Source organism: Danio rerio, chromosome 16, assembly GCF_052040795.2.
Source record: "Danio rerio strain M-AB ecotype USA chromosome 16, GRCz13ab, whole genome shotgun sequence".
Lineage (NCBI taxonomy): Eukaryota > Metazoa > Chordata > Actinopteri > Cypriniformes > Danionidae > Danio > Danio rerio.
In genome coordinates this window covers 15,727,185-15,747,500 of record NC_141036.1, presented here as the reverse complement: position 1 = coordinate 15,747,500, position 20,316 = coordinate 15,727,185, and the positions used below count along the sequence as shown (strand labels likewise).

The 20,316-nt window shown below is 33.3% G+C and overlaps 2 protein-coding genes across 2 annotated transcripts in view; one reads left to right on the top strand and one right to left on the bottom strand.

Annotated features, from left to right (window-relative positions):
* The window catches only part of mtbp (MDM2 binding protein), a 45,437-nt gene extending 44,101 nt beyond the window's left edge, over positions 1 to 1,336 (bottom strand). Inside the window, exons 1-2 of the mRNA XM_087286759.1 lie at positions 1,159 to 1,336; positions 980 to 1,060 (exon numbers count right to left, since the gene is read on the bottom strand). Of these exons, the coding sequence (XP_087142885.1) occupies positions 980 to 1,060; positions 1,159 to 1,222 (145 nt within the window). The 5' untranslated portion in view covers positions 1,223 to 1,336. The remainder of the gene's footprint in view (positions 1 to 979; positions 1,061 to 1,158) is intronic.
* Positions 1,337 to 1,562: 226 nt separating this feature from the next.
* The window catches only part of mrpl13 (mitochondrial ribosomal protein L13), a 45,181-nt gene continuing 26,427 nt past the window's right edge, over positions 1,563 to 20,316 (top strand). The window contains 5 exon segments of the mRNA NM_001020534.1: positions 1,563 to 1,644; positions 4,513 to 4,636; positions 9,757 to 9,850; positions 10,108 to 10,168; positions 16,559 to 16,645. Coding sequence (NP_001018370.1) covers positions 1,618 to 1,644; positions 4,513 to 4,636; positions 9,757 to 9,850; positions 10,108 to 10,168; positions 16,559 to 16,645 — 393 coding nt within the window. The 5' untranslated portion in view covers positions 1,563 to 1,617.

Here is a 20,316-nt window from a genome sequence, read left to right as displayed (position 1 = left end):
GAATTCAATGATAGATTGCATCTTTGATCAGTGTCAACTTCTCCATCAAATGATGTCACTTCTAAGTCATAGCTGGGCCCACACAGAATCTACGTGTGCAGAATTATGCAGATTTCTAGCCGATCATTGATTCTGTTATTTACTTGCGTACATGTGTGTAAATGTAAATCTATTCAGTTTTAAATTAATTTCAGTAATATTATTGACTAAAATTAAAATATTTATATGATTTATTTACAATACAGTCTTTTAGAGTATATAATATTGCTTTGTTTACCAAATAAAATGGATCTAATTGGATTTGCATTGTAAATATTAAATACAAGTTAAAGAGGTATTATTTTTTATTTCATATATTAGTTTTTTTTTTTGTTTGATTTTGCGATACTTCTAAAATCATTCCTCATAAATCCACAGGTTTTTACCAACATTCTGTGCAAAAATAGCAAAAAAAATTCCGTCTGGCCCTAGTCATAGCCTTAAAGGTGTATTGCACACATGTTGCTAACTTTAATGCAAATGTAACAGAACTGACAGAAACATGGGGACAATTGTAAATTTATTTGTATTATATTTTTGTAGTATTTATTTGCAGAATGTATTTACAATTCCATGCTTTTAATCAGTTTATGTGAATTATAACAACCTAAACTTGTTGTTTTTGAAGTTTTTCTTTCCCTAAATAACAGTTTTTAGCATAACAAAACTATTAAATCTGTAGGTTCAGTTAGGCTGAGACCAATGACAGGGTTTGTACATTTATAAAGAGAACAAAAATCTGACAATCAAATGAATGTCATATTCCTTTAACATTTCACAGAAATCAACCAGTGCATTTTAGACATTTTTTAGATGAAATACTTTTTATTTACTGTATTCATATTTTTGTTTCAGGCACTGATAATGTATGTTCTTGGTAGAATGTCCCATATAGGTTAAGTTAGTGAGCACTGAGTAAAAAAATAATCGCCAAAGTTACCTGGAAACGGAGGAATGCGTGTTAAATTCGAGCCAGAAATCTTTTTGAGGTTATCAAATACTTTTTTGGTTTCATCAACCCCTATAAAAATAAACCCAATACATGTCAAAACAGCAACATCGAGTGAAGCAAAACGTTATTCAAGCAATTCTGACAAAAATAACAATAGCGTATCTTACCGTTGAAGGAGCTGTCTTTCTTCGCCTCTAGGTTGATTATCACAGCTAACACGTATCTATCCATAGCGCTCTGCTGCTAAATTCATGTAAGATAATATTGAGTTTTTAAAACAACACAGACTGCTGTACAAAACAAACTAACCCGCGTATACGACCAATACGGACGTTCAAATATGACGCGTGATGGCGTGCGCGCAACCAAAATATACAGTCGGTAGGAACCGACCAAGATAAGCTAATAAATAACAATACCTAACGATGGACGTGAATTAAATTATTCATTCTACAGCTATATGTTTGTTGTTGTACAAAATGCATAAATGTATTCATACATTTCAAAAATCAGACTTTAAAACTTTTAAAGAGGAACCATTTTTTACTCTTTGGGTTCGGGGAAGTAAATTGTTGCTGGACCATTATAGCCACATTGAGGTCAAATTTTTCAAATGCTAAAAGAAAATGTCTAGTTTTTCAAGATCAGCCCAGGTAATGTACTTTATTTACTGACATGCTATTTATATAGGTACTACGATGTCGGTCAGTGCTTATATGCGTATTATGTATACGCGCTTGTGTTTCTGTTTAGCGTGTGCTAAACAAACTAATTGGTCAAAATATGATGTATGTTTATGACGTCTGCTTTTATGTGCATGACTATTAGAGTAGAATCGTAAATAAAATATCTGTGTCGTTGCTTAAATGCTGAGATTATTGAATAAGCAACAGACAATGAGGTAAAATAGAAAAGGTAATGTTAATGTATAGTTGACAGGTTAAAGCAACAATACTTACAAAATGTAATAATGCTACATTTGTGATTCTGATTTTTATTTGTTGTTGTTGTTGTTGTTTCCAACGGAAAATGTGTATTGAGGTAAAAATATGATTTTATATTCGCACATTCGTTGAGTGACAACCGACACGCTCCGTATATTGTTTACCAGGGTATGAATTGGAAACTTTTGAAAAAAAAATCTCCGATTTAGGGCTGCACAATATTGGAAAAAAAAAAGTAAATTGCGATATGTTTGTCTCTGCGATATATACACTGCCGGACAAAAGTTTGGGGTGAGTATAATTTTTAAATGTTTTAATATAAGCTGCATTTATTTAATCAAAAATACAGTACAAATTGTAAAATTGTGAATGTTATTGCACTATAAAATAACTGTTCAAAAGTAGTTTATAATGTAATTTATTAATGTATTTCAGTGATTTTAATGATGATTTTTTTTATCTTCATTACCCCAGTCTTCAGAGTCACATTATACTTCAGAAATCACTCTAATATTATTATATTATAATTATCATTAATATTAGTAGTAGTAGTAGTAGTAGTAGTAGTAGTAGTATTAATGGTAATAGTGATTAAAAGCAATAATGACTGGAGTAATAATTTCATTTGAAACCACATGCATTTATTCATTCATTTTCTTTTTCCGGCTTAGTACCTTTATTAATCTAGTTGCACCACAGCGGAATGAACCTCCAACATAATCAGCATGTTTTACGCAGCAGATGGCCTTCCAGCCACAACCCATCACTGGGAAACACTCATACACTCTCATTCACACATATACACTACGGACAATTTTAGCTTACCCAATTCACCTTAACTGCATGTCTTTGGACTGTGGGGGAAACTGGAGCACCAGGAGGAAACCTATGCAAACACGGGGAGAACATGCAAACTCTACACAGAAACACCAACTGTCGCTGGTTCGAGACTCGAACCAGCGACCTTCTTGCTGTTAGGCGACTGCACTACTTGCTGCACCACCACGTCGCCCCAATTTGATATTAATTATTATTATTATTATTGTAATAGTAATAAAAGCAGTAATGACTGGACTAATAATTTAGTTTAAAACTACATACAATAAGTAATAAATAAATATTTAAGTATTTAACATTTGTGTTATATATAATAAATGCCACCTTGATGAACAAAATAATTTTATTTAAATTATTAAATTAAATTAATAATAATAAAAAAAAACTGACCCCAAACTTTTGACCAGTAGTGTATATATTGCGAAGTTAGTACAATTTCATCAGATGACTTGAATAGCTCTATTTGCAAAGTAATTACTTTAGATTGATTTGGATGATTTTGTAATGGAGTGAAATACAAACATCTACAGTCATAAATAAACACAGTGAAGCAAATATTAAAGTGAAATAAACTGTTTTATAGCTTTCTGAAGAGTGTCTAGCAGTATTCAGATACATAAATTGAATAATCAAATGTAAAATTACACATCATAGTCTTCATCATACAAGTAATTAAAAAATAATAAAAAATAAAAAAATAAGTCTTGATGCACTAATAAAATTTCTTAAACTCTCTTAAAATGCTCACATAGTGATAGGCCTTAAAAATGCATGCATATGATAAACTTTCACCTCATTATGGTTCAATTATCGAGTATCTCCACAAATTTCATGTGTTTTGACCTGTGGTTTCTAGTGATCTATAATCCCAACTTAACATTGCATATCTTGTGATTTGATTATTGCGGACTCACATTGTGATATCTATGCTCAAACGTTATAGTTTGCAGCCCTACTTTAAATATTCAGTCTGGAATCACATGTAAATATGACTACATTAGCACTATTTATTTTACTGTGAACTAGGCTATTTTGGTAGTCATTGGCTGCTAAATTGATTTCACTATTTAGAATTTGCAAAAAAGTATTTTCTGTAATTGTGTTATTAAAAAGAATGTGCGAATGTGTGAATAAGAAACCTTTTCGCAAAAAAATATGTTATTACCCCCCCCCCCCCCACCACCTCATAGTAACACATTTAAAAAAAAATGTTAAATATAATTTAAATATAAAATCCAAAAAGTTAAAAACAAACGTTTTCTATTAGCATCATCATTTGATGTTGCCGTCTCTTTGCTGTATGGTTGTTATGGAAAAAAAAAATAGCATGCTCACAACATCCAATCAGATAAGATGAAACTGAAAAGCAATATAGTGCTTATGACATGATCACAGAGAAAGTAGCATTTGAATGCTTAAAAACCCAAACTGTTTTTTGATTCTAAGACTGTATTTGCAGGCAATTGACAAATAGTCGCAGACAAATTAAACTTGGGCCAGTTATGATCCTGTCTACTGTCAGATCCTGTCTACTGTCAAAATCTACTGTTCTCATTGCATCTTTATAATGTAAACAAAGTGGGACTGAACTGTCATTACACTGGAGATAAAATGCACTACAAATTGACAACAAATTTAACTTTAATTGCACTATTACTGTTGGTTATTATAAACTAACTGTATTCATTCTTTGCAATGTCAGCTTGTATTTCATTAATTTTATTGTCTTTTTCCTGCAAGCAATGGGCAACCTTTGCCAGATCGTGGTTTCTGATTGATGCTCGGATGCAGCCTCCAGGAAAGATCGCCTCTATGTGTGCAGTGCGGCTTCAGGGCAAACATAAACCCATTTACCATCCACTGAGTAAGTAAATATGAAAGACAAGTGACTTTGCTCTACACCAGAGAAGGGATGTGCAATCCCTTTTAAACCTTTTAAAATTTGATAATATATATAAATATAGTTATTTTAAATATTTATAACCACTTATTTATTAGTTTGCTATTTGTAATTATTATAATTAGTAGTAATTGTAATTTAGTTATCTTTATTACTTTACTAGTTATGTGTACTTAATTATATATTGATAACACTTCACAAAACTACATTAGTTTATATGAGCTAATACAAGATTTATTAGCATTTTGTATTAACTTTTCATAAACAATAGATCCTAATTTTTATTTATTTATTTATTTTACAAGTATTTATTTGTTAACATTTAATGCACTAGGAGTAGGCAGAGAACAATCCTTTTTTAGTTATTTTGTAACTATATTCCCTATTGTTGATTCTGGTTAAATCAATTAATGTTAATAAGTGAGAAATTATAGCGTCACAGTGGCGCAGTAGGTCGCACGATCACCTCACAGCAAGAATTCAGTTGGCAATGGCATTTCTGTGTGGAGTTTGCATGTTCTCCGGTTTCCCTCATAGTCCAAGACATGCTATAGGTGAATTGAATAAGCTAAATTGGCCGTTGTGCATGTATGTGAAAAAGTATGTATGGGTGTTTCCCAGTGTTGGGTTGCAGCTGAAAGGGGATCTGCTGCGCAAAACATATGCTGGATAAGTTGGCGGTTCATCCTGCTGTGGTGAGCCCTGAATAATAAAGGGACTAAGCAGAAAAGAAAATTAATAAATAAATGAAATAATAAATGAATGAATGAATGAAAATGAATAATTATTAAAATTATTTAGTTTTTATTATAAAAATAATGGCTTCTTAATTTTTCTTTTATATTTTTCCAGACCAACCATTACTTTCTTTGTATTTTTAAGACAATAGATAAATATGTAAAAGACATTGCAAGACATGGTAACGTTTGTGGATAGCCTATACAGAAATAAAAGTAAACGACTAAATAAGACTTCCTAATAGCAGCATTTAGTGCCATTCAATATGAATTATCTTGCCATTTTAATCAAGTTTTACATTGTTAAGTTAATTGCTAATATATTAAGCTGTAGGCTGAGTTCACCTATGACTAATTTTTCCTCCTGCTATTGAGAACATTGGGTCTCGCTGCTCATAATCATGTCAAACTAGGCCAGCTAAATATGCCTGAAGAGTTATGAGACAAAAAATTAACCAAACTTGCTAAAAACATGAAAAAGTGACACAGAAACCTGATTATATTATTTACACTATAATAGGTGCATAGCTGTACTGCAGCATCAAAATCCACATACATACATTCCAGGTAAAAACATGGCAGCCCCGATTCACTGATATCTGTTAGTGTGAAGTAGCCGACTGGCCACAAGATGGAAGTAAATGATCACAGTCTAGAATTGCTCCATGCAGCTAGTGCTTGTAGAGTCCAGCGTGTTTACCAGTCTAAGACAAAAAGTGTGTTCTAGCCTTTATTTTTAGATGCCACTTTCCCATTACCATAATGTTTCTGTATCATTTAAATGTAATATTGCACATTATCATTTGCAGTATATTTTGTGTTTTGGTTAAAGATGTTATGTATATTTTGGCATCACTTTAAATAATTAATAAATATATAAATAAATAAATATAATGCAATAGTAAATTGTATATACATAGATGGCAAGCGTTTTAAATGTAAGTGCCCTTTTTTTGTTTCAAATAACTCAAATAAACTCAAATAAAATATGAAAATATGAGTAACAAACATTTATGTAAAATAAAGCAACTTTTGATTTTGACTTGTACTCATTAAAATAAATGAAAGTAGAATGTTGTTTTAAAGAATAGGACAAAGTATAATATATATAAAAATATCTTTACTGTCATCTAAATATATTTACTGTCATCATGGCAAAGATTAAATAAATCAGTTATTAGAAATGAGTTATTAAAACTGTTATGTTTAGAAATGTGCTGAAAAAAAATCTGCTCTCCAATAAACAGAAATTGGGGCGAAAAAAACCCAAAAAACTGGGGGTTAATAATACAGGGGGGGCTAATAATTCTGACTTCAACTCAATGTCCAGTCATTGTGTAATCGCAGTATAGCTCCAATTCATCAGCTTTAATACAGTAGCAGAAACATAAGGTTAATATTAAGCAGTTTTTTTATAATAATAATAATAATAATAATAATAATAATAATAATAATATTTAAAAACAAAAATACAATATGGACAATGTACAATACAAAGACCTTCTTACAGAACAGACAATAACAATCAATTCTTAACAATAAACTAAATAAAACAATAATTACATACAATGCAGACATGCATCCTGCTAAATATTGTTGTTTATTTAGAAAAACTGGCACAGCACACCTGTGTATATTCTACTACAAACTGTTCTCACAAATTGCCATCTTACAATATAAATAAATATATGAACAAATAACTCTGCTTGCTGTAGTTTACATAGGACTGTCGGGAAATATGAATTGATACAGCTTTATTATATATGGTATCTGGTTTATTTTGATAGGTTAGCTGTTTTTGTGCTTTTTAGCATTCCTCAGCCCGTTCAGAGAGAGAAATCACATCACATACGCTTCTTCCACTCACCCCTTTTAGGTGGAGGTCAAATATGCTTTCCCAGCATCCCTCAAAACCTTCCTTACTCTGTCCTTCCATTTGTTCATGTCAGCTTTTACTTTTTTTTTTTTTTTGCTGAGGATTTTCCTTTTAATGTCCGAAGAGGACATGACAGAATGCAGCATCTCCGTTTTTCTTATGCCTAGTTCAGACTGCGTGATTTTAGCCCCGATTTTGGCTCGCCGACAGGTTTTGAGAAATCGCCGACAAATGCCTGAAATCACAGGCAAATCGCTGCGTGACAATCACACAGGATGAACTATCAAAGACGCGATCTGAGAGAATCCCCGACGAGTCCCTGATGCCTGCGAGATATTTGGCGTGCTAAATATCTGGAGCTGTCGGCAATTCAAATCATGCCGTGTGAATTGAGTTTTGACTGAAAATAACATCGGCGATCGCCTGCAGCCAATGAGAGAGCGGCATTCACTTATGTGTGCGTGTGTGTATACCTGCTGCAGGCCAGCGGGAGGCTGGGGGAGAAGTTAAAAGCGCTCATTTTCGGTTTATTTGGACCCACGAAATGGAGGAAAAACTAGTGGAGGTTTGACAGGACTCAGGAGCAACCATGTCTGTTTGACGTTTCATACAGAAAGAAATTAGTTTATTATCAACGTTGAGGAGAAATGGCTAATTCCCTTTAAACCCAGGTGAGCAAATATGTACATTTTCTACCCAATTAAAGGCTTCTTTCTCGTTATGTAGTTAATAACAAAAGATATACTACGTGTTTTTTCTGTGAGATGTAGTTTGGACGAACTTGTCAGCGATTCTTCCTATAGTAAAGTCATGCAATGTGAAAGTCCCTGTCGCCGATCCATCTTGCAGTGTAACAAAGCAGCGACGAAACGCTAGCCCAGATAGTCAAGCAGTGTGAAGACATCTGTGACACGACTACTTTGAAAATCATGCAGTCTGAACTCAGCATTAGTGGACATAAACGTTTTTTTTCCATGAGAAGCTATTTTACTGTTTAAAATGCAGACTCTTGGTCATGCGAAAATATCCCTAAACTGTTTTTGTATACAAAGTTTACACACACAATTAATGTCACATGGTTATCTCATTTTTACTTTTATTTTTTTTGGACTTATACAATTGTTCATCACACACACTTATTTTTTGCTCATATAAAAAATACATTTTCTCCTTACCTGTTTATTTTAAGAATTTCTGTCTTCTGACCCAGACTGTGATAAATTTGCTGATCTTTATGATTCTAAATGTACCTTCAGATCAACTGTAAAGGGATCATTATTACTTAATTTTTAATTCAGAGAGTAAACAGGGTTTAACTTACTCACCAGTGCAATGATCAGGATTTCTTCTGTTGAGTTTATGACAGGAATGATATAACTATTCCCTTGATCTGAATGTGGAAAGCTCCTGTAATTCCAGAGAGCTGTAAGGTGTCGTGAGTAGTGATTGGGACAGGCTGTGGAATTGATACATTGCTCTGGATCTGATGCATTCGCCTGCAGCTCCTCTGACCGGATGACAGGGCTTCCTTCCTCAGACATGCTGGGAGTTTTTAATGAAAGTCTTGCTCTCTGATAGATGAATGAGCATAACTGGCCAAGAGATGAAAATTCCAGCCTGTGCCGATATTCTGCCAGGCTGTCGAGCCAGAAGAAGGAGAGGCCCTTCTTTCATATGCTTTCATTTTTTTTTTTACACTGGACTACTTTTAGATGTTCAGTTATACCTGTGTGCAAATGTAAAATAATAATAAATAATTAATCTTACCCCTGTTTTTACATCTCATTCTAAACATGGATAAGCAGAGAAATAGAATAAAATAATGGATCAAATGAATTTGTTTCAATATATTATAAAGAATAAAACTATTATAAATGAAATGAGATTTATTATGTATTTATTACATTTTTATTATTGGCTACAGAGCAAAACACTGTTGTAAAGTGACTTTCCTAATTACAAAACTAACATAACCTAATTAAGCCAAATTTGCTCTTTAAGCTGAATAGTATCTTGTTTTATAATTAGCAAAATATTATGTACTCTCAACACAGGAAAGACAAAATAAATTATTTATAAAAAAAAAAAAATTGTGTTAATTCTGTTATGTGTTAAAAAAAAACATGTTGATAGACAGTAAATATTAAAATCATAAATTTCACAACAGGGCTAATATTTTTGTCTTCAATAATAATAATAATAATAATAATTATTATTATTATTATTATTGTTGTTGTTGTTGTTGTTATTATTATTACATGTATTTATTTATTCATCGTTTAGTATTTGTTGTCTAATAATTATTAATGCTGCATATATTAGTAGTATAAATTGTGAATGTTGAAGAACTGGTACTTTTTGAGACCATTAAGTACTACTATTGTAAAATGCAATTTCCCCTCAGCAGGAACTTATGTCCAGAGTTCAAGCTGAATGTGCAGATTTATTATGTGCATATGTCTTATTCCCAGGTGATATTGGAGATCATGTGGTGGTTATGAACACCAAACACATCGCCTTCTCTGGAAATAAATGGGAGCAGAAAGTGTATTCGTCTCACACTGGGTAAATAGAACTCTCTTTCTCACTCTCCTTTTACACTCTCACTTTACAGAGGACAGAGAACATGCCTTTTATAATCTTTCATTTATGTCCTGCTCTCGGCTGTTCTTCTCTTATGCTGACAAAGAGGAAAGAAAAGGAAATTTGAGACTTGAACCACACGCTTTACAATGTGCATGTAATAGAAACAACATGCTGCTTTGTATGCGAAATGTTTCGAATGTTAAATTCTAAAACTAATACATTTTTCTATCCCACAGCCACCCTGGATCATTCAAACAAGTCACCGCAGCCCAATTACACAGAAAGGATTCAACAGCTGTGAGTGTCCTTGTCTAAATTTGCCTTGTAAACTGGACATTTCTCTGTGACAAATTCAATTTTGCAGTGATTTCCACAATAACAGCGTCTCCGTGTCACTCACAAACCTGCCACTGCTGCAAACCTGTTCATAATTTGAGTCAAATTGCCTGCACCTTGGAGGGAGGTGAAATTTGACTTCATTTATTAATTTATGTAAATGATGCCCAAATGTTTTTATTTTAATAATTTCAGATAGCGGCAGTTGCGGCACAAAATATGCTCTCGCAATCAGCGTGAAACACATTTGAATAATAAATGCAACGCAGGCCCCGTATTGCTCAGTGCTCCATCATTCATTCAGTGCTTATCTTTCCTGCTATTTTCACTGTCTCTCTTTCACTCCGCTAAGAAACTGTTTTCCCTCTTAACGTCACAGATTTTAAAGTGCTTTTTCAAGGCTCAAACACTTCAACGTTATTAAAACAACAGTCTTTGCAGGCCTGTCTGTTTCCAATATACACCTCTACAAGTGTCACCTGCCGCTGACACACATAGATGAAAAACCCCCTGTCTCTGTCTCAGCCTGCACTGTGAATCACACCCTTGTGTTTTTGGAAGAATAACAAATACCTGGCGGCTTTAGGTCTTTTCATTATATTATTGATTTGGATGAGGATGAAATTCAAAGAATATGTTAACAAATACATATTCTTAATATGTGTATTGTTAAACACACTAAAACATGTTAACAACTTGATAATTCATGCTAGTTATGTGCTAGCAACATGTTATTTCATGCTAGCAGAGTGTTAATTCATGTTAGCAAAATGCCAAACATGCCAAACATTGTAATTCTAAAATCTGTGATAATTTGTTTAAGCACTATATAAACATTCTAATTTCATACATGCTAGCAACATGGTAAACATGTTAGAAACATGTTAACAGTGCCAAATTATGTTAGCAGAGTGTTAAAACACTAGAAATGAGTGAGTTTATGTTAGCAATATGTTAATTCATAATACTCATCTATTAAACATTAGAAACACGTTAATTTATATTAGCAATGTGTCAGACATGCTTGCAACACTCTAATGCATGTTACTCATCATAACGTGAAAGCAGTGTGGTAAAATGTGTGATAATGTATGTTTAAGCTGTGTTTTAACATTCCAATCACGTTCATACATGTTAGCAACATTATAAACATGTTAGAAGTGTGCCAAGTTATGTTAGCGTTGTCTTAAGACATACTAGCAACATGTTAATTCATGTTAGCAATGTGTTGATTCATATTAGGATGTTAATTCATTAGCATGGTAATTGATGCAGAAAACATGTTAGCAAAACACCATTGCTAAGCTTAGTAACAGCTATGATGCTTGTAGCATGTTAACATTATAAAACTTACTAGCATTGCATCATTCTTGTAATATACCAGATGTATACCGGATGTACCAGATGTACTTTGTGCTAGTAACCTGTTATTAATCTTAAAGGGGTGGTCCTCTACAATATCATATTTTAAACTTTAGTTGATGTGTAATGTAGATGTGTGGACATAAACAACATCTCTAAATGCAAGACCCTCAGAGTTAAATGCAAAAGGACACATTGGCTTTTACGGAGTTAGTTTAGCAAAGCCTACAGTGAACGGATTTTGGGGACTACAAAAAAAATACATCAGGGCTAGTGAGATCACAAACACTTTAGGTTACTGTTTGTCTATCTGGGCTTCCAAAGGACATGACGCAAAGAGGAAAGTTCTTACAATTAATTTTATTTATGTTCCAGAGTTTTATAATAAAGATATAGCTCTAGCATTTGACAAAGGACAGTTTCCAGAATCTCTTCCAGTTCAGTGCTGGATTTGGCTAAAAACTCCTTGAAGAAGGAACAGTTCCAACCATAATAGATGGAGCTGTGGATTTTGAGCCATAACCTGTAAGTGTTTTTATTTGTTAAAATTGACTTCTTACATGAATAGTTTCTAGCATTAACGGTATGTTGTAGCAAGTACATAAACAAGAATATAATCCACAGGAAAGGTTGTTTAGCACTGTTAACAAGTTACTTACAAGTTCATATTTGTCCATCAAACCCCTGTAAACACCCACAATCTTCCCCAGTGCTGCAGTGTCTCTCTATGCGGCTGCTTTCCTGCGATCTACATCTCATTTAATGAACTACTTACACATGCTTATTCTGAAGATATGTGAAAAACACTTGTCATGTTTTATTTTAGAGACCAGGCATGAGATTCAAAGGCTGTGTCCTTTTCATTTTCTGTCTGATTGGCTCAAACTGATACGGCTAACAGCTACTCTGACTGACAGTATTTACACAGTCGAGGCAAAGAGTGTGCTAGTGAAGGCGTGGCATTTTCCTGGTGATGTGGAGTCGATCCATGAATCACAGCACATTATGTTAGCTGACCAATTAGAGCCTCTTGACACAATCTTATAAACACAACCAAACCTTAAAAATGCACTCTGGACCACCCCATTAAACATTATCAAAATATCATAATATGGTAGCAATATCATAGTCTATCTGTTAAAAAACATGTTAATATTGTGTTTAGCAATGTGCTAAAACATCTTAATGATATACTAAGTCATCCTAGCTAAATGTTAAAACATGCATCTTAACAAGTTATTTATTTATGTATTTATTTATTTATTTATTTATTTATTTTCTGCTATTTTTAACCTTAGGTCTTCATATACAATTGCCAAAATCCACAGCAATTTCTGAGCAAGAGATTATTTCTGCTTTTGTTTATTTTATATAATATTTCATGGTAACGTAAGTTAGCAACATTCATATTTTAAAAACTTTTTACATCTGTATTTTATGTTTTTGTAATTTTTTTTTTTGTAAAATGAATTTTATTATAATATTTTGTTATTATATTTTGTTTATTTTATTATAACATATATTATTATATTTTATTATTAAAAATACTTATATTTTAGTTATTAAAATATTATTAATAATAATTTGTTCATCCACTTTTTCTTTGTCTAGATTCCTCAGTGCATTAAAAAAGGTTAACAGAAAAACAGGAGTAATGAAAAATTTAATTTAACAGTCTAAAATCAGTAAATATCATTAAAATATTGTTTGTTGTCAATTTGCGTAAACTACTAAAATTAAATAACTATAACAAATGATACTTTAATTGTAAAGTGCTGTCTGTGTTCAACTGCGTTTAAAAAGCGAGACACAGTTAGAAAGCGAAAATTTATCCCATCTGCCTGTGCTGTTGTTCACCTTCTTAAAGTAACCTTGACTTTTCACAGTGACAGTCAGAGCTCATCCATAGTCCAGGCACGCAAACTGTGACCCTGAATGCTTTTCTTCAGTGGGCTGCGACTAATAACGCAACTGTAGAAGTGTAGTTTTGTGTATAGGTGCTGTTTTCACAGACCCTGAAAAAGCCGCCCTCCACTCGCTCTCTGTCATCCACATGATGAATGCTGGACTCGGGCTGAGTTATGCCACTCCAGAGGAAATATATCAGGGATAATTGTGGATAATGACCAGAGGATGGTGACAGAGTTGTGAAGAGCGATGGTGCACTCAGACAGCTTTCATCCATCACACATTTAGCAGTCAGAAAAATAATAAAATCTCTGATTAACATCCTGATGGTTGGATGATGAGTTTAAAATGTTTACTTGTGTATTCAATTTGGTGTATAGGCTTAAGTATTTATTTATTTATCTATTAATTTACTTTTATTTTGTTGCATTGACCACAAACCTTTACTAAATTGGAAATTCAGATTGGACCCCTGATTGGATTTAAAAAATAAAATATTAAGTAGAAGTAACAAACATGTTATGCATCCTTTCATGTTAAAAAAAAAAAAAAACATATGCTGTAAATATTTATAGGGTTTATATAGTAAATTCATGAGGTTTATATTATAAATTCAGTAAATTTGTTTACAAAACCCATCTATAGTATTCATATTTGTGTACATATACAAACACACGGTTATGTTTATTATGCTCAAGGCTGATTTTATGTGATCAACAGAACCGAAATAGCATTAAAAAAGTATAGCATATTGTAAATTATAGTATGTTCCAAAATATTACTGTTTCTCCTTATTTTTCATCAAGTGAATGCAACATTATGCTTCATTCTCACTAGCAGTGACTTTGTAGTTGCCTGTCACTGGCGACCTGCTGCAAACAGGTCTGTGTAGGTCTATAGCAGATATTTAAATTAGATGTGGCCCATGCTGTTGTTTTCTTGGAAGGAATGCGTCAATAGAGCTGACATTATTGTACAGGGTAGTGCTCCTTTTAAATGAATGTGGAACCAAGAAGCCATAGATATATGCAAGTATATACATATCTATGATCGTGAGTTTTCCCAGTGGAGAGTATACAAATATATATTTTTTTTAATTATGAAAATTATAATTTTACATCACTTTTCTATCTCGATGGATAAGTGACGATAAAGGCATTGCCAACAAAGAGCATGTGTTTGTGTGCATGGAAATGTATTATCCTCACTATCTGTTAAATTTGATCTAATGTGATCACTGTTATGTTATCAGGCACCATTACAAGTTACTTCAGAAACTAATATTCATGAACTAAGCCAACAATAATACAGATTTCTAGCACTGCAGCATCTTGTCATATTTCATTTACATTTTTTGCTGATTTTATTCAACAAAACTTGCATAAGCCTAGTATTTAGCACAAGTTGGTGACTGGATTATTATCAGTAACGTTACTTGTTTTGCACATAAGTTTGTAACATACAAAAACGTAAAAAATTAAATCTAACATATGAAATGTTATGCCTTTTTGGTTTGCGCTTACACAGGCATAAAGTCCAGCATCTCTAGATTGGCTTTAGGGCCTACTCACACTATGCCATCCGTACCGTGCCCAGGCCCGTTTCCCGGATCGTTTGAGAAGTGTGAGTGCGCTGAATCGGGCTCAGGCATGGTTCACTTGGCTGGCCCTGGCCCGGTTGGAAGAGGTGTGCCTGAGCGCAGTTCACTTGGGCGCGTTACGCTTGTGTGTGTGTGTGTGTGTGTGCGCAAAACGCGCCAAAGTCCGAAACTGAAAGCGAGACGTGACTTTTAAGGGGCTGTTTCATATGTATTTATTTATCATTCTTACTGTTCAGTGAACGCCATAGTTTATTAAAGACGAGAACTCCTCACAGCACGACAGCTGCGCACCTTCAGCAGACCTCTTCATTCCTGCAGCACGAGAGCATTATGATTGTTTATGAGCGCCAAAAGTGACTGATCTGTTCTGCGAAATATCTGACTGCGTGTCACCGCATTTCTAAGGACTGTTTGGCGAAATATTTGACTGCATGTCACTGCATAGCAAACGACTTGAACGATATAACTAGAGAAATCTCCACTGTGCTGCAGAGTGAGAGAGCGCTTCTCACTGAACAGCGCAGCAGCGATGACGTAAGCGTGCCGAGGCCCATTTGTGGTGTGAGTGCGGGCCGTCGGGGGAGACAGGAGGGGGACAAGCGTGCTTTGGCCCAGTTCGAGGCAACTGTACCTTAGTGTGAGTACGGCCTTAGTCTTGGCTAGTACCATTGAATGACTTTTGTCCTGCGAGCACTGTACAAATGTGGCGGCGCTATTGACGCATGCTCAGGGTCCGTATGCAATATCTAGTGTATATCTATGGACGCTTTGCTGCTGCGTGTTGCTTGTAGTGTGAATGTGGCTTTAATGAGCAAGAAACTTTTTTGTGAAAGATTAAAACGTGTAATTATATGTTGTACACAAGACAAATTGTAGAAACTATTATTTCTTAAAAAATGTATATTACTTTGCATATACATTTTTTATGTGTGTGTGCATATGACAAACAAACAAGCAGTTAATATAGCAATATAATTTCTATATAATGGAATTACATGTGGCGACGCAGTGGCGCAGTAGGTAGTGCCTTCGTTCTGCCCCACAGCAAGAAGGTTGCTGGTTCGAGCCTTGGCTGGGTCAGTTGGCATTTCTGTGTGGAGTTTGCATGTTCTCCCTGCGTTCGCATGGGTTTCCTCCGGATGCTCCAGTTTCCCCCACAGTCCAAAGAGGTAGAGGTGAATTGGGTAGGCTAAATTGTCCTGGGTTGCGGCTGGAAGGGCATCCACTGTGTAAAAATATAGAATATTTGGCGGTTTACTCCGCTGTGTTGACTTCTGAAATAGAGACTAAGCCGAAGGGGAAATGAATGAATGAATTACATGTTTATACATATGAATATATACATATAAAACATTTGTTGTTTATTTTGTTTAATGGAATTGTTTTTATTTATATCAATCTCCATGTTTCCTTTAGAGAGAGAGAAATGAACTTTAACCATGAGCAAATCTTTAGCCTGCTTTTTTATTGTTGTTCCACAGATCATTAAACTAGCTGTTTACGGGATGCTTCCCAGAAACCTCACCAGAAGGACCATGATGCAACGGCTTCACCTCTTCCCAGATGATGTAAGCTCTCAGTTGATGCTCTGATTTATGCTTACTGATGCTCTGTCCAAAGCTTGACATGTTTGGAGAGGAGAAAGATGTCAGTGTGTTTGATGAATGTTTCAGTGGAGGATGCATGTGTCCCATTAACAAGCTACATAATACACTACTACATGATTTCTGCTGCTGCATGAAGAGAAAAATTATACCCTACTGGGCAATTACATCATCATTAATCCACATTAATACTTTTTTAAAGATAAATTTTGAAATAAAAATAATAACATGTCTGTCCATAGATTTGTTCAGTTTCTCTGTTATTAGTTCAGTATATTATTTGTTTTGTTTATCATCTTTTCTACTTATTAATTCTATCCATCGTTAGTTCTATTTATAATTTTCTGTCTGTCTCTCTGTCTGTCCGTCAATCTTTCTACGATTAATTTTATCATTTCATTATATCTATCCATCCATCCATCCATATTGTTAATTGTATAATTTCATTAGGTCTCTATCTGTTGTTAATTGTATAATTTAATTATATCTTTTTATCTATTGTCAATTCTATAATTTCACTATATATATATATATATATATATATATATATATATATATATATATATATATATATATATATATATATATATATATATATACACACATGCACACACACACACACACAGTTGAAGTCAGAATTATTACACCCCCACCCCCCACTTAATTTTTAATCTTTTTTATATATATATTTCACAAATGATGTTTAACAGAGCAAGGACATTTTCACAGCATGTCTGATAATATTTTTTCTTCTGGAAAAAGTCTTAGTTGTTTTATTTCGGCTAGAATAAAAGCAGTTTTTAATTTCTTAAACACATTTTTAAGGAAAAAATTATTAGCCCCTTTAAACTATATATTTTTTCGATTGGTCTACAGAGCAAACCGTTGCTATACAATAACTTGCCTAATTACCCTAACCTGCCTAGTTAACCTAATTAACCTATTTAAGCCTTTAAATGTCACTTCAAGCTATATAAAAGTGTCTTGAAAATATCTAGTGAAATATTATTTACTTTCATCATGGCAAAGACAAAAAAAATCAGTTATTAGAAATGAGTTAATAAAACTATCATGTTTATAAATGTGTTGAAAATTTTTTCTTTCTGTTAAACTGAAACTGGAGGAAAAAATAAGAAAGGCGGCTAATAATTTTGACTTCAACTGTATAGACCTCTATCATTCGTTCTATATTGTTTATTCTATCATTCTATCAATTGTTCTATCAATCATTTTGTTGATTCAGTCTTTCAATTGTTCTATAATTTGAATGATTGTTCATTCAGTCATTTGTTTGTTTGTTCAGTCTGTCATTTGTTCTAAAGTTCTATCAATCACTCATTTGTTGATTCAGTAGTGTTGGGGTACTCGAACTTGGACTCGTACTCGAGTCCAGTTTTGATTGAACTTGGACTTGTCACAGACTTGAGTAAACTTGCTCTCGGACTTGACTCGGACTTGGATATTTTGGACTCGGAAAATATCACGAGTTCATTGGAGTCCACATCATTCACAACACAAATAAAGAGATTAAAAATTAGTAAATAACAGCATGAAACTATAACAAGAATTTAGCAAACTCTCTGGCTGCCAGCATTTATTTCCGCCACCGCACTGCACCGGCAGGCAGCAGTAGCACGTCTTTACCTTAAATGTGTAACGTTAACCATGAATAGCCATATCACACAATGCGTGGCTAAGTCTAGGACAATAATGTCTTCAAAATCATAATTTGTCTTATTTTCTTAAATTTTATATTCATTCACTGGGGCTGATAACAGAGTTCTCTGGAATTAATGTTAATAAAAATGCTTTGTTGCCTTAGTAATTTAAGCGTAATTTAAACAGAAGAAATGTGAGAAAGTGGCATGAGAATAATGTCAAACGTGTGAAAAGTTCTACATGTATTCTCCTATTTTCATTTTAATTTGAAGCAAGCTAACAAAAAAATACAAGGAATTTTGTAAAAATGTATCAAAAGTTTAAAATATTAATTTAACAGTTTAATTGTTAATTGAAAATTTTATTTGATTTATAATTATCATCATCAAAAATTAAACATTTTTTAACTTGGGTGGCACCATGGCTCAGTACTTAGCACTGTTGCCTCACAGCAAAAAGGTCATTGGTTTAAGTTCCGACTGGGCCGGAGTGTTTCTGTGTGGAGTTTGCATGTTCTCCCTGTGTTGGCTCAGGTTTTCTCCGGGTGCTCCGGTTTCCCCTATAGTCCAAACACATGCACTATAGGGGAATTGAATTTACTTGGGTTGCGGCTGGAAGGGCATCCACTGCGTAAAACATATGTTGGACTAGTTGGCAGTTCTTTCCGCTATGGTGAACCCTGATAAATAAGGGACTAAGCCAAAATAAATTTAATGAATTAGTTTTATGACTGTCTGGACTCAAAAGGTGGTCTTGACCCCAACTCTATGATTCAGTCTTTCATATGTTCTATAGTTCTATTGATCATTCGTTTGTTGATTCAGTCTTTCATTTGTTCTACAATTCTATTGATTGTTCATTCAGTCATTTGTTTGTTCGTTCAGTCTATCATGTGTTCTATAGTTCAATGGATAATTCATTCATGTGTTCTATAATTCTATCGATTGTTCGTTCAGTCATTTGTTCATTCATTCAGTCCATCATTTGCTCTATAAATCCATCCGCCTATCCGTTCATTCGTCCATTCATTCATTTATTCATTCTATCAATTGTTCAACAGTTTATTCGTTCCATCAATCTATCAACAGTTCATCCGTTCTATCGATCGTTAAACAGTTAATCTGTTCTATCGATCAATCAAAAGTTCATTTCTTCATTTAGTCTATCTTTTTTCTATAGTTCTATCCATCAAATATTCATTTTATCATTCGTTCTATTTATCATTTGTTCTATCCATCGTTAGTTCTATCTTTTTCTAATATTTTTTTAATGTTTGTGCTATAATTTGTTCTCTTATTCATTATATCAATCTGTCATTATTTCTATTGCAGTTCTATTGTTCATTTTCTTGTTATTTAATGACATCTATAAATGTATATAATTTGTTCGTTCTATCATTGTTGGTTTATTGTTGGTTCTAAACAACAATAGATATCTTTTATATCTATCTATCAATCAATCATTTGATCAGTCTGTCTATCGCTTGTTTGTTCGTTTGTTCAGTCTGTCTATTGTCCGTTTGTTTGTTCTTTCTATTGATCATTCGTTCATTCTGTCCGTTCGTTTGTTCAGTCCATCTGTCATTTGTTCAGTCTGTCATTCCTTCCTTCTATTTACCATTCATTCTATCTATTTATAATTATTTCTATCAATCATTAGTTCTATGTATTTAAAATTTGTCCTATCTATTGTTAGTTCTAACATTAGTTTTATATATATCCTATTTATTATTTGATCTAGTTATCATATATGTATATCGTTCTATACATATCATTCTATATCATATATGCACCGTTCTATGCATTGTTAGTTGTAGCTATTATTAGTTCTATCATTCATATTATCTATATGTCTATTTATTATTTGTTCTGTCTGTCTGGTAATGTAGTGAAAAGGTTAGCGAAAAAGTATTACATTCTCAAAGTCAGATGTGAGTTTTCAATAGTCATTAGCATTTGAAATAGCCAAAGGATATT